Genomic DNA, 14643 nt, shown 5'->3' with positions numbered 1-14643 from the left:
ATTTTGGCGCTCAGCCTGCGGCCAGCCCACGCCTGGCCCCCGGGCCGGGGCTCTGCATTACCCCACTGCCAGCCCCCCAGTGAGCCCCACTGCAGCCCGGGCAGCCCCACAGCCGCCGCCTTCCCTCCTCCGCCTCCCACCGCTGCTGCTCAAGGGCAGCTCACCGGAGCCGTCCCGCTGCAAAGGGGGTCAGGTCCTACCTGGGAGAGGAGCCCGCGGTGCTGGCGGAGCTCCGGCGCTGGGTCCCTGGCGCAGGCGGGGAGCACGGCTCGGGGACGCTGCGACACAGCCCACAGCCTCTTCAGGCGGGCACAGGTCTGCAGCCGCAGCACTGCTCCGCAGACAGGCTGCGACCCAGCCCAGAGAGAGCGAGGGTAGGAAGCCCAGACCACCACCAGCCTCCCCTCCACAGCCTGGCTTTATCTCCTTAACCCCACCTGCCAAACGACTCCCTAACGAGGGTGTAACCAGGCCCCGGGTCCTGGCGCTGCGCTGGCTGCAAACCATCGCCCGGCTGCCCAAGCCGACACGTCCGTGCCGGGGCTCATCCCGGGGCTGCGTCGATGGAGCCTTCACCACGGGGTTACAGCGGCGGGGGGCCCATCCAGGTGTGGTTAACCCTGGCTGCCCCCCGCTCGCCGTGTGCCCCGGCGATGCGGGGCGATGCGGGGCGATGCTCAGGCGTCATCCCGCGCCGTGTCACTGCTCTCATTCCAGTCCCACCTTGGCATCACCTTGGCCGAGCCACCGAACGAGCAGCAGTGGCCAGGGGAGGGCAGTTACCCCGGCCGGCCACAACGAGCAGCCCGTGAACGGACCGTTCACTCAGAGGCAGCTCCTCAGCATCTCCCCGCGCCTGCAATGTGCCCCGCGGAAAACCCCGGGGAAACACGTCTTCTCTACCACACCGCGGTGGAGAAGCGTGTGCTGGAGGTGTTCCGACCCGTGCCTGCCCCGCGCCGCGCTGCGTCTCCCCCGAAGGTGTGGGGATGGCGGTGCGGAGGACCAGCACTGTGCCCGGCTCTGTGGGGGCGAGAAGAGGGGCTCAGAGCCCGCCCGCCCCAGTGGGTCACCCACGGGGACAGTGACGACCTCCCCGCGGGGCTGGGAAAGCTCTGCCTGAGGTTTGCAGCCTCTGGGGTGCCAAAGCGGATCCGCCGTGGGAGCAGGGGACGGGGAGAGGGCTGGGGTGGCACCCAGGAGACGCGGCGGGCGCTCAGCCGTGTGCTGGCTTCTGCAGGACCGGCACATGGAGCCCGTCAAAGCAAACCCACTTAGGCGTATTTAACCAAACACTTATTTTTCCTTTTATTCAATAATTGCTTTAATACTAAAATGCATTAGATGCTCAAAGCAGAGTAAAGAAAAGATCACATTTAGGTGGAAAACGAAGTTCTCATCCGATGAAAAAAACCCAATGTGGCAGGTACACCATTTTGAAACAGAACTGTAATAATTTAATAAAGCTGCTTTATCATCTTCATAAAATAGACAGAATGGTGATTCTTTTTTTTTTTCCTTTTTCCATTTTGTTGTTTACAATGATTCAATCACTGTGAAAATGTACATAACATACATATCAGCATATACAACAATTTATTCTTCATATACTCGGCAACGGAGACACCATGACGAGACGTACCGCGCTCAGTCCGGCGGCAGCCCTGCCCGCTGCCGGCAGGCGAGCGGCGTCCCCGCATCGGGAAGACGCCGCCGCTACGGTGCGAGACCCGCGGCTGGGACCTGCCGCCCCGCGAGGCTGCAGGGAGGCACGTGCTGCTGAAAAGCCGTTTGCGTTCGGTGCGTTTGAAGATTATATCCCAGCTTAGATCAGCTGAACATCAGCTGATGCCGATAAAAGTGCCGACTCAGCAGTGCCTGCAGCCGGGTCGGCCGGGCTTCTCCCCGACGGGAACCGCAACTCGCAGGTTGGATCAGAGATTACCCATAGCTGCGAAAGCAGCTGCAGCAACGAGATCACCAATTTTCCCCAATGACAGACAAATGTGGTCCCATTCACAATTAGCTTATTCCCCCCGCCCCCCCAGAATAATTTCAACATATTCAGCAGACTGTGTGTTCTCTACAAAAGCAACTTGTTTCCTATTTGGAAAAAAAAAAAAAAAAAAAAAGGAATTCACTTCTGCACAACGTGTGATCCACAGGCCACCTCTGGTATCACGACAAACCGGGAACGGCAACAACCCCAGCGGGACGGTGCTGGGGGGGGATTTTTCCAGCCATCAGTCGTCGTCCCCGGCCCCCTCGGCGCAGCCCGGCAGCCTCCGGGGTGGGAGAGGCCAGCGGCTCCCCGGGGAGCAGGGAAGGGCCCCGGGGAGCACAGGGTGGGCTCACCCCCTGGGTCCCCAGCCCCGGGGGGGCTGTTCCAGACGGAGTCCTCGTCACGCTCGGGGGAGAATCGTGGGCGGTCGCTGCTCTCCTGGGCAAACTGGGATAAACAGGGGAGCAGAGCAAGTTTGCCTGGAGGAAACCAACCGATGCCAGCGATTTTTCCTAAACCAAATCTGAGGACGGGCTCAAGTTATTAAAAAGCACAATAATTACATCTGGAAGCTCCCCCCAAAAAACCCCCACACCTGCCCTGCAGCTTTGAACGTTTTTGCGTGTCCAGTTTCAATGCAACTAGGAAAAACACCAAGACAGACTGCGCTTTGCCCAGAAGCCCTGAACTCCTCTCAAGTGACACAGAGGGACAGTGACAGGAGAAGCGAAAGATGCAGGAGAGGACCGAGGCGGCGGAGCCGGGGCCGCTCCCCGGCTCTCCCCTCGGCCCCGCGCGGCGAGGACGTGCCCGGGAAGGGCCCCTCGCTCGGCATCCCTGGCTGCAGCCCGGGTCAGCCCCGAAAACTGGTGTTTAAACGATTTTCTTGGAGGCATAAGGGTTTACTGACCTCTTTAATGCCCCCTTTTAATACAGAATTATTTCACATTCCTTCTACGGCTGCGCTTTTATTCAGAGTGGCAAGGAACGTTTCCTCTGGGTAAATTAGAGAAATGTTTCTTTTTTTTTTTTTCTTTCTTCCTTTTCAGTTAGCATCTATTTTTCATCCAAAACACCGGGCTGGCGGTGGCAGCTCCGCAGGCAGAGGGCAACGCTCAGCAGAAATTAGCGGCCGGTGCTTTCCGGGCGGCTGGGGATGATGACGGGGTGCCCAGGGCGGGGGCGACCCGTGCTCCCCACCCTTGTGATGGGGAACGGGGAGAGCTGGGTGCCATCCTGCCAGAGGTGGGGTGGGCGGACGCTGGGGCCACGCGGGACCGTTGACTTGCGAAGCCAAGATGCTCTGGCAGACGGGGCATCGCAGGCTCCGTCGCTCAGCAAGCACATACGAGAAGCTTCCCCCCAAACCCCTTCCAGAGCTGACAGAACCAGGTAACATCAGAATAAACCCAGCCTAACAGTTACAGAAAACCCAGTTACTCCAATAGCCCCAAGCCAGCCCCTTTCTTCTTTGCTTGTATTATAATAATACACACATTTGGGGAAAAAAAAACAGAAATAAACAACAGCAGTAACAGTAAGCAGGCAGGAAACAATGCTGGAACAGAAATAACACATCCCTGAAAAATGGGCTCAAACTCCAGAAGAGGGGGGAAGATCCCCGGTTTGCTTTCTGGAGGGATGCAGGACATCACGGTAACGCGTGGGATGGGAGCTGAATGAGGTAGTCATCACCACCAGCGAGGGAAGCATCACAAATTTTGTCAGACGACCAATTTTTATTGGTTTTTTCCCAATTCCTGGCCCTAGCAAGTGGCAGGGGGAACAGACTGACTGCGGACCTGTCTCGGACCACCTACGACTTCAGGCAGGATCAATTTGCCCTGAAGAAACAAATGGCTGGAGCTTAATTTTATTTTGAGGATAATAATGACTGGAGCTTGTTTTCTTGTTGATGTTTTTAATTTAAATAAATCAAAGTAACAAATATTTCATCATGATATGTAGACCTAGAAAGACTATTTCTCTAGAAACCACTAATTTCAACTTGCTGGTACAGCAAACATTGGCAAGAGCTATATATATTTTCCCTTCCATAATCAATTTTAAATTCTAGGAAACATTATTTGAGTAGGAAAATCTGTCCGGTGAAGGGTTAATAATAATAATAATAATAATAATAATAATAATAATATGCTAACTGAAATCCTCCTACCTTACTCATACCTCACTGAGGAATTATCACTGCAAGAGAGCAGAGAGCTGTGAAACCCCTTCCCTCTCTCCCTTCTACAAAATGGCTATATAAAGTAGCTCGATTTTTTAAATCAATTTTATATGAGTAAATTTGTACCCACACAAAAAAGTCCTTAATTATGAGAAAAAAATAATGAATTGCTTTAATTTTTTCTCCATTAAGAAGGCACATTAATTGAATTAGTAGCGTTGTTACATATCACCTGTCTGCCCCTAAATTAACATCACTATTGCTCATTCCATACTTATTTATGGTGCAGGGATAGAAAGAAATCAGAACAGTCTAAAATCCATGCCATGATGACATACATACACACATATACGTGGCATAATCACGATTGGGAAACGCTGACTTGGAAGTGTGTGTCTAATTGAGAAGATAATTTAGATCTCTTAAATAATTCCATCACTTTGATTTGGAAATGATTGGAGACGGGGAATATCTAAATCTGGGAACTGGAAAAAAAACAAAACAACCAACTTCTGGAATAACTTTCCATGCATTGCCTTGAAATTATGCAAAAGAAACGGATAAGGGAAGAAGTTCAGCACAGTGCATCCGACAATTGCAATCCAGGCAGAATTTTCCCCCAAACGTCTTCCCGTAATGCCCTGTCACTGCCCTGCAAGAGCCGGGGGAGGCTGCAGGCCATGGTGGGGGCTGTAGAAGCGCTTGCTCCACCGGGTCTGAAAACTGCAGGTTCCCCAGGGTTTACGTGAGATGATTGTGATTTTTTTTTTTTTTTTTGTTAAGCTTGAAAGCCTTTTGCCATCACTAGACGTACAGTAATTTGCAATATCAAATACAATAATGGTACAGATAAGCATGTGACAGCAAAAGGATTCATAAACGCAGGGGTGTCCATAGCAAAATAGCAACATCTTAAAATAAAAACAGCCTCGTGTTGGGCGAATATTAAAACTCACCCGACTGTCACTTGGAACAGTCGCACACGAGGAGCGGCCGCTATTTTGTCTAGACTACAAAACCGCCGGGGTGATTACCAAAGGTGTCCGAATAAGGAATTTGCCATTCAATTCTTTCCAGGAACGGAAATTTATCTTCGTTTCAAGCTATAAAAATATATAAACTCCGAGGAGGGGATACCGAGCGCTCCTGAGGACCGGGGAGGGTCTCGCCTCTGCCCCCCACCACCCATCGCCTCCCGGCAAAAGCCAAACACCAGCTACTTTGCTCCGGCTGCACACCCCTGCCGCCTGCTGAGACAAGTGGGATTGTCACATTAACGATAGCTTCATTTATAAACAATACATTTAGGGAAAGCTTTTAAATACAGCAATCTGTGAACCATTGGTAAGCGATAAAAACAATCTGCGCTGGGAGTCGTGCGGTCCCTCCTCCTCCTCCTCCTCTCGCCAGGTGCCGCTCAGAGGACGATGTCTTTTAGTCTCCGGGCGCCGGGCGAGTCCTTTTCCCGGCGCTCCTGCAGGAGCGGGTTGCCCTCCTGCCCGCCGCTCTCGCTGTCCGCCCCCCGGGGCTCTGCCTCCGTCGGCCGGGAAGGGCCACTGTTCCCAAAGGGCTCCCGTTCCCGGTTGCCGGCGCAGTGCCCGGCGCCGTACGGTGCCACCGGCTTGCCGGACAAGGGGCTCTTCAGGTGGAGGGGCGAGGTGACGGGGCTGACGGCCTCGCAGCCGTTGCCCGCCTCGCGGACGGCGCCGCTCACCTTGGGGCTGCCGGCAGCCGGGTCCACCGTTCTTTTGCCTTTGGGGTTGGCGAGCCGCTCGTCGGCGAGGGGCTCGCCGCCCTCCTTGCCGAAGGTGGCGAAGGTCCTTTTTGTGCTGCAGTCTGCGTAAGGCTCCGCGTCCACCGCCGTCGCCTCGATGGAGAGGGAGATGACGTTCCTCCCGTGCTCGGGGGACTTGGCGCGGCTGGGGACGGCGCCGCGGGGCATCCAGCACCTGTCCGAGTGGCCCAGGATGCGGCACTCCTCCCTGCAATGGAATCCTTCGCTCTGATCTGCGTGGAGAAAACACAAGGGACGGTGAAGGGGGAGCCCCGCCGGGGGTGCCCGCCACCCCCCAGCCCGCCGGCTGCGGGGGCCCCCGCCGAGCCGGGCGCTGCCCGTCGCTCCCGCCCAAGCCGCCGTCACCCTGCCCCGAACAGCAACCGTCTGCAAGGCAAAGCTCGGGAGAGGGTTTTTTACTGCCATTTCTCTGCTGCTCCAAAGGCTGGAGCTCGATTTCCAACAGGCTGTGTCGTCTGCCGCCGCCAGACCTGCAACGCGGGGCAAGGAGCTACGGCTGCGAATCCGTCGCAGCGGGTCTGTCCCGCGTGGCGAGCCGCTCCGAATCGGCGCTTTCTGGGTTTAGTAACCAGCGCTAAAAGCCACCATGTTTTAAGCTCGGCTTGACGTGACATTTAAGCTTGACTTTCTGCAGGGGCGGGAAGGGAGCGGAGGGATGAGGGAAGGTTTCTTTTTGGTTTTCGGTGTACACGTGTTTTAATTTTTTGCCTAATCCCCACTGACCTCCCACACAACAGAGGCCTTACGAATCTCCAGGACTGCCCACTCCACTGAAGATTAAACATGTCATTCCCAGCGCCGGGGCTTTATTCGTACCAGAGCAATAAAGATCCCTTCCGTCCCCTTGGGGCTGTCCCGACACCACCTTCGGGGGCTGAAATGCAGAGCGGTGGTTTAACCCTTTCCAGGGACCTTCCCCACCCAGGTCTGAGCGCTCCCAGGCGGGCGCAGACCCTCGTGCCCGGGGCTCGCGCGCGTCCCCACCGCACGGCCTCACCCCCGCGTCGCGGACCGACGAGCCGGGGCCGAGGGAAGCAGCCGGGCTCAGCCGGGCGCACCGCTCAGTACGCCCGGCTTTTGCTGAGCACCCGACCGCGGCTCCAGCCAAACACCGCAGGCTCCCGGCGGCTTTTCAGTCTCGGCTTACGACTTTTCCTTGATTTCCTAAGAACTTGTAATTGCAGCTGGCCCTCATAAAGCACAGCCCTTCCCGAGGCAAAGACGTGGCTCCTTCCTATCGTAACCCATACGCACGCAAAGCAGCCTTAAAGCACTAGTGCCGTTACCCACACAAGCCCGCGCTCGGTTGGTGCCAGTTTGATGGATCGAAGCCTGCGAAGGTGCAGACTCAGCCTGGGTTTGCCTCCCGTCCGTCTGCAGACCGTTCATTTTGATGCTCTGTACATCTGTGTGCATAACCTCCGCTCCTCAGACGCATTGGTATTTCTACCACATTCAAGCACTAGGGCGGCTGATAAAAATTCTCAGCACATAACACAATGCACCAAAATATGAGCAGCTTAACACTTACAGAGAATAAACGAGTAAAAGGCAGACCTCAAAAAAAAGAAAAAAGGCTTTTTTTTTTTTAAAGGAGAAGCTGCCAATTAATTGAAAAAACCTATGGGTAAAACATAAGCTTTTTCTCTACATCAGAGCAGCTACCCGGTGGTGCGGAGCGTGGCGCGGGGTGGCTGTGTAGGAGGTCTGGGTTTTGGCAGCCGCCTTTACAGCAGTTTGAGAGAAGGATGCTCTGAGCCTTACATGCAGAACAACCTGCATCAAGATCTAAAAGCTCATGCTCTCAAACTGTGACTCTCTTACTTTCAAGCACTTGAGCAAAAAAAAAAAAAAAACCCCAAAAAAAGAAAAATTGCCCAGGAAATGTTGCCTGTCTGCCTATTTATCCACAGCTTAACTTCAAAAAGGTGCTACAGATGTACCAAGTTGTGTAGTCTGGCTGCGCTAGCAAAGGACTTGGTGATGGCTGGAGGGGCTACAGAGGTATCTTGGGTTCTCATCCCCGATGAAACACTGATTTATTGTGCTGTGTGACCTTGGGCGCGTTGCTGGAGCGCACATCACTTCAGCCTCTCCGCAAACACGAAAGGCTGGATCTGGGCACGCGCTGGGCTGGCTGGTCCCGTGCGGGCAGCACGGGGGGAGCTGCTGCTCCTCACCGTCCCCGCACAGCATCGCCGCTCGGCTCCACATCCACGGGGCCGCCGCAGCCGAGGCAAACCGCGCTCCGGGCCGAGCATGGGCGGGTTTGTCTTGCCTTGACCCATTTATTCCGAGCTAGCACGTTTTACGGTTAAAAACGAGTCGAGGACGTCAGGAATTACTGAACTTCAAGCAGATGTTCCTCAAACCCTAGAAAGGGACCCGTTTTACGGGCGGTTTTACTGAAGACTGCTGGCACGGCGCCTATCTGCTGGGGAGATGATCCGCATTGGACACCGAGATGCTTGTCAGCAAGTCGCGCCAGCGGCAGCTGAAACGCAGGCAGAAGGGATGAAAAGCATGACATTAAGTTATACCGTTTCAATCTTTTATTTTATGAAGGGAATGTAACAGGTACGAAAGACACCAGGCTGACAGGCAGGGGGGCAGGAGTCACCAGCCACCCACAGACCCAAAGAGAACAGGTAGCTCCATGGCACGTTCTGCCTCCCTGCTCCTGTCCCCACCACGAGCCTCAGCTTTGGTCTGCAGAAACCACATCCCGCAGCCAGAAACCATCCTGCTCTCGGGGACAACACATGTCCAGGCTGCCCAGGCCAGCCTGGACCTGGCAGCAGACCCGGGAACCAAGACGGAGCCCTGAGCAGCAGCTACTTCTCCGTGGCAGAAGGAGGATCTTCAGCTACCCAGGCACCACCACAGGTCTTAACCCTGTAGCTGGCATAAAATACTATTTTTTACGCTACTAGCATGCCCTGTTGATACACACGAACACCCCGGCACCCCTCCGCTATCCCAGGTCTGCAAGCGCAGAGGGCTTCGGGCTCCTCCAGCGGGCTGGCCCCAGGACCGTCACCTTGCATCCTCCTCCCGTGCAGGAGCAGCGGCTGCCCCAAAGCAGAGGCAGGCAGGGAGCTGCCGGGCACCGCTCGCGTCCACGGGCTCTGTGTTGTACTGTTCTGTCTTGGTTTTTTACCACTTTAACAATCGGAAATAGGACAACAGGAGATGGGAGCGTCCATTGCAGACCAGGGCGCAGGCTGCCCGGAGAGGTGCCGAGCAGCTCGCCCGAGCACAGGTGCCATGCACGGGTGACGGCCACGCAGCCCGGCACGTGCGGTGTGCAGGTCCCGCAGCAGCCACGTCCATTTTTCAGCCACTCTGCCTTTACCCAGCACAAATCCCGAATCTCGTTTCAGAGCACCTTAGGGCAGGGTCGCTCTTGGCTGTTCCCCAGGTACAAAACGTCCTGGCAGAAGCCTCGCTGTCAAGAGGTGAACAGTTATCCTGAAGTCAGGCTTGGCAGAAAAAATGTGTCATTGCTAAATGCAAGCTCTCATATCGCAAACACAAAATAAAATACAACCAACAGCCACCTCTGGAATAAATACGCTCCTCAACAAGTACAGCAAAACCCACATTTCAAACCTGCTCTACTTACACCTCGGGGGACCAGCACAAAGGCAACTAATAACGAGCCGCTGCCGACCCCACGCGCTGCCTGCACTGCCTGCGCTGCCTGCGGGTTCTGAGCCAGGCAGCGGGCTGCAGGAAGACCTGGTGGGAGAAACACCACCAGCCACGAGCAGACGCACAGCCCATGTCACTGGTGGGGAACGGGACCCGGGGACAACGGCACAGTGACACAAGAAGCAGGGAGGTGACATGAAACACTGGGGCTGCCCTAATTCCCGGGGCCGAGGCGAGCACAGCACCCATCCAAGGGGCCCGAGCACCCAGCTGCCTGCACCCTCAAACCTTCCCAGTCTCCCCACGAAAGCCCTCGGCCAGAAGAGCAGGGAGATGGGATGGGTGCCCAAGAGCCGGGAGCCAAGAGGAGCCCAGGAGGAGCTGGATCCCCCCTGCACGGGGCCTTTTTTATGTTCAAAGGAAGGATTAACGAAGGTCCAGGCTGTGCCAGTGCTTTCGGTCTCCTGTTCAAAGCCTGCGTGCCCGCGGCAGAGCAAGGCGACGCCGGTGTGCGAGGCGCCCGTTCAGCTCTCAGAGCGATTGAATTATCTCCAGTGGAATCACAGCACTGGCCAAAGAGACAAAGTTAAATCGTAGCAAGGTGCAAGTGCCCGGGAATGTAATATTCCTGATAAATGGCCAGATGACATGTGCTGTTACACAATCTAAGGTGCAATTTGGGCGATGACAATAGTCCCTGGAGTTTCCATTTTCAAACGGCCGCTCAGTTCAATCCAATCCATGTCAGAGCGGCTTTGCCGAGGTGAGTAAGTAGGGCTCGTTTGTGCTATTACATGGGGAGCAAGGAAAAGGAGTGGAGGAGTCGCTTGAAAATGAAAAATAAGAAAAAAAAAGGGCGACTGGAAGAATCACAGCCTGGCTGGGACGCGCACGGGGTGGGGACGCAGGGGCGAGCATTGTGCCGAGCGGCCCCAGCCCCGAGCCGGTGCAGGGCACGCGTGCCCGTAGCTGGGCCGGTACCGCAGGTAGCCTCGTGCGGGAGCCTGGCTTTATCTCCACGTTCCGGTGTTCCTTCAGCAACCGCGTGATTATACTGTAATCACGATGACACTGCTCCTGGGTACAGCAAACAGCACGATCATTAAAAAATTCATTTCAAAATCTTCCTGGAAGCTAATAAATTTTACAGCAGTTTCAATCCTTTCTCATTGCAACAAAGAAAAGCTTAGTTCCAGACAAATTAAAAGTAAATTGATTGCCTTAGGGGAATCTATTCAAATATCACTTTTCCATGTTAGAAATCTCTTCCTGAAACAAGAAGAGGAAAGCCAGGGAAAGCCAGCATGGGAATGATGTGGAAAAGCAAATCATTAAATCTCAGTTCATGAAACTAAGGATGCGGGGGGGGGGGGCGAAGAATCAAACTTAAAATAAAATGCAAATGTCTCACTGGGGCGCAGGCCTAACTTTTGTGATGGAATTTATGAATAATAAATACAAATAAATAGTAAACATGAAGGGATCAAACATTGCTGTTGCTGTTTACTCATGGTTAGTCATCTTTCATGGACAATGCGCAACTGCATTATTTAACACTCCTCTTCCAGCTACTTCGGGGTTTCTTTCCAACGCCGGCACCTTGATTTTCTCGGGAATGTACAGCACAAGGTGCAAGGCATGTCCCCGAGGCGCCGGGAGCAGCCAGCACCCTCAGCACGCCGGCAGAGCCCACCTCCCCTCCGCCCCGCCAGCAGCGATCCACCGCATTACGCTCCAGATAAAATAATACGCTCAAGCAAAATACAGACAGTCCCCAGCCATGGTTCATCATCTGCTTGTAAATTAAGACTCTGCACCTCTCCCTTATCTCCTGTAATAGCGTAATATCAGGAAACAAGAGGTGGGGAATAGTGTATTATATTTTTGACCTGTGGGCTTTTATGGAGCTTTCTTCGCCTTTCCTAATAAGAAATCTCCAGTCTATGCAGAAATGTAATCCCGGCATGGCTTCCCTTGCGCAACGCTTGGAGGATACTAATAACCAAGGACAGTGACAAATGCTCTTTACCGGAACGAGGAACCTTTCTTTTCCTCTCTTTCATCATTGTTCGGGTTTTATGCAAACTAAAAAACGCTGTATTTTTAATCCTGGATCGTCTGTCCCGACACAGGAGGTTAACGTGCTTGGACAAAGTGAATGCCTGCGAGGAATTATTTTAACCAAGCAAGGGATGTGAATGAGATTAATTTATCAGGCACTTGCTGATAAGGACCCATGTCTGAATGCAGTCCCTGGGCAGCGCTTCTGCAACGGTCAACGGAGAGATGCGACGGGGCTCGCTCCCAAGAGCACACTGATTTACGCCAGCCGGAGGGTTGGCCCGTTCACATCTTCCCCTGCTCTGCATTACCATTAATAACACCCTTTCTTCTGCAGAACGGTCCCTATATCGTGAGCGAAGGCTGACACGCCGACACATCGGGGGTGCCTGGCTTACAACACACTGGGAGGGCCAAGGATAGACTTGATGCAAAAGATTTTCCTTGGAAAAACGCCTTCCCGGGCACGTCGAAGCCTTTGGGATGAGAAGGCGGCTGTGGGAAGGAGGGCGATCACTCGACGCGGGAGGAGCTGGCTTCTGGGCACGCCGCGCGCTACAGCAGGGCCAGACCCAGACCCAGAGGGTATCACGGGCTGGGATGCAATTTAATGCCGGCTGCCCCCCTTACCCGGGACCGCAGGCCAATCCCCGCCTCATTCACACTGCAAAATTAATTCCCCTTCGGAGGGCCGGTGGAACACAGCGTTTAAACCCCAATTAATCCTTTTCTGAGGACCCAAGTGGTCCGTAGAGCTCGTGCCGGCCCCTTCTCATGCCTCAGCCGGGGTATTCGAGACGGGGCTCATTATCGTCCTAACCGCGTTGGGATGCAGGGGCCGGTCCTCGGAGAGGAGAGCGCTCCGGGATCCGACAGACCTTTTCCATCTCGAACCATTACGGCTCCGTAATTCATGGGCACAGCTCCCATTAATGCTAATGGCAGTGACTGTGCTGCCTGCACGAGTGCAGAATACAACCCTTTGACTTCATTACTGGAATTCAATTTCATTAACACTGGATACAGAGGGATTGTCCTAAATACACTCTTTCTTATATTTTTTTCATGTTAATGTAACCATTTGAGTATATTATACCCTGCAGAGATGGAAACATTTCTAGTCTGTTTAAACACATTTCGCACAATTGGGAGAAAAACTTTGTCTCTGTTTATGCCTTTGACACCAGCTGCCTTCCATTTAATGGGACTTTAGTCGCTAAAGCAAATTAATCCAAAGGTTACTTTTCTCTGCTATTGTCAAAACCAAACCAGAGAAATTCACATATTCTGTCAGGGTAACGCGAGACCAGCCAGGCAGCCACATTCCAACGGCAGCAATAAATCGAATTATTACACGTCCCGTTCAAAATTAGGCGTTGCTCAGAAATAGCTACTCTATGATTCTGATAAAAATCCAACAAAACAGAAATTACAGTTGAGGGAGACAAGACGCAGTTCCCGGCCCCGCGCCCGCCAGAGCAGCACCCCTGCCCTCGCTGCCGCCGTACACCCCTCGGGGAGCTCATGGTGAACGGGTTACCACAGCCTTCTCCGGCACCTCCCTTGGCCGGGACGAAACGGAACAGCCCATCCTCATCCTCTCCCCGCAGCGGCGCGGAGGGCCAGGGCGCCGGCAGGAGCAGGGATGCAGGCGAGACCCCCCTGCCCCTGCGCATCCGCCCAGCGTGGCTCTCCCACCCCTGCGAGGCTTCTGGTGCTTCCCCACGACAAGTGAGAAATAAAGGAGCCGAGGTTATAAACGCTGATACATAATTTACTCCTATTATCAAGATTAAACACATCTTTGCATGCTTAGCATAAAACAACTGCCTTTCCCCAGATTCTCAAGGACATGCATAAACTTCATTATTATCTAAATAATCAAAAGAGTATTTCAATAGAATATTTAACTGTCTGCCTACTGGAAACTCACAGCCTTAATCTAACACTGATCCTCTGTTGTCCTTCATGTAAATATTGTTGGGACGTCAGCCAAAGCCTAGGGAAGTGAGCTTCATCTTGGTGGATGGGAATCTCTCGTGTCAGATACAGTCAGCCTGACTAATGAGACCTACAGCTTGCCAAAACCTACAGCCTCGCTGTCTGTTCCAGCCATTGAACGCGCTCAGAAACCCAGTGGCACCAGCCCAGCAGTCTACAGATCCCAATCAACTATCAATAGCTTAAGTGTAAGTGATTGTGTATGAAGTACAAGCCAAATGTGTTTCCTTTTTCAGTTTTAGGACCTCCAGTATTGTTATTGCACCAGTAATGCTTGCACGGAATTAATCATAGACGTACCCACAAGGCAAAACATTATGAGAAGCTCTTTGTACTTTTGAAAAGTGTGCAGCTCTGAAGAGCGGAGGGAGCTGGAAGGCTTCCCAGCGCGATGGGGCGATCCCCACAATCAAGAGATAGCTAGGGAATTTTTCCCTTTTTAAAAAAAAGCAAAAGCATTGGTTGCTGGCCATCTCTCATCGTGACATTGAGCTCTTGCTCCTCCACCCTGGAGCCCGGCATTATCCCCTTCCTGGTGCTCTACTTTAACTCTTTTTCAGATGAACCTGGGGCTTTTGCATCCTGGTGGATCCTCTCCTCCGAAGCACACAGATGTCCCACAATGAGATGCTGGCCTAGGGTGGTGGGTGCATCAGAAAATCCTAGGGAACTGGGATGGGCACAGGGACAGGTCTGCAAAAGCTGCTCTATGTTGTCCAGCATCCAACGGCACCCATGGTCTGATCCAGCACCATGACTCACTGCGACACAAGGACACTCCTCTTCCTCTCTGCCCCAGCCACGGATCTACACGCAGGGCTCAAACGAGGCTCCGGCTCCACGCTGACGAGGGATAACGGGGATGCCAGAGGAACGCCAGCCGCAGGTTAGACTGACCCGATGGCCACCAGAAAAGATCACGGCTGTGCCAAAGCCTGGGAA

The 14643-nt window shown here is 53.7% G+C and overlaps 1 protein-coding gene across 2 annotated transcripts in view; it reads right to left on the bottom strand.

The window, feature by feature from the left end:
* Positions 1-5607: 5607 nt before the first annotated feature.
* The window catches only part of PCDH19 (protocadherin 19), a gene marked incomplete at both ends in the record, with an annotated part of 54342 nt that continues 45306 nt past the window's right edge, over positions 5608-14643 (bottom strand). For both annotated transcript variants that reach the window (XM_082003963.1, XM_082003964.1), the window contains one exon: positions 5608-6197. In XM_082003963.1, coding sequence (XP_081860089.1) covers positions 5608-6197 — 590 coding nt within the window. The remainder of the gene's footprint in view (positions 6198-14643) is intronic.

The sequence above is a fragment of the Phaethon aethereus genome (assembly GCF_964289735.1).
Source record: "Phaethon aethereus genome assembly, chromosome: 10".
NCBI classification, from domain to species: Eukaryota; Metazoa; Chordata; class Aves; order Phaethontiformes; family Phaethontidae; genus Phaethon; species Phaethon aethereus.
The sequence above is the reverse complement of the archived record's forward strand: the minus strand, read 5'-3'. Positions and strand labels throughout refer to the sequence as shown.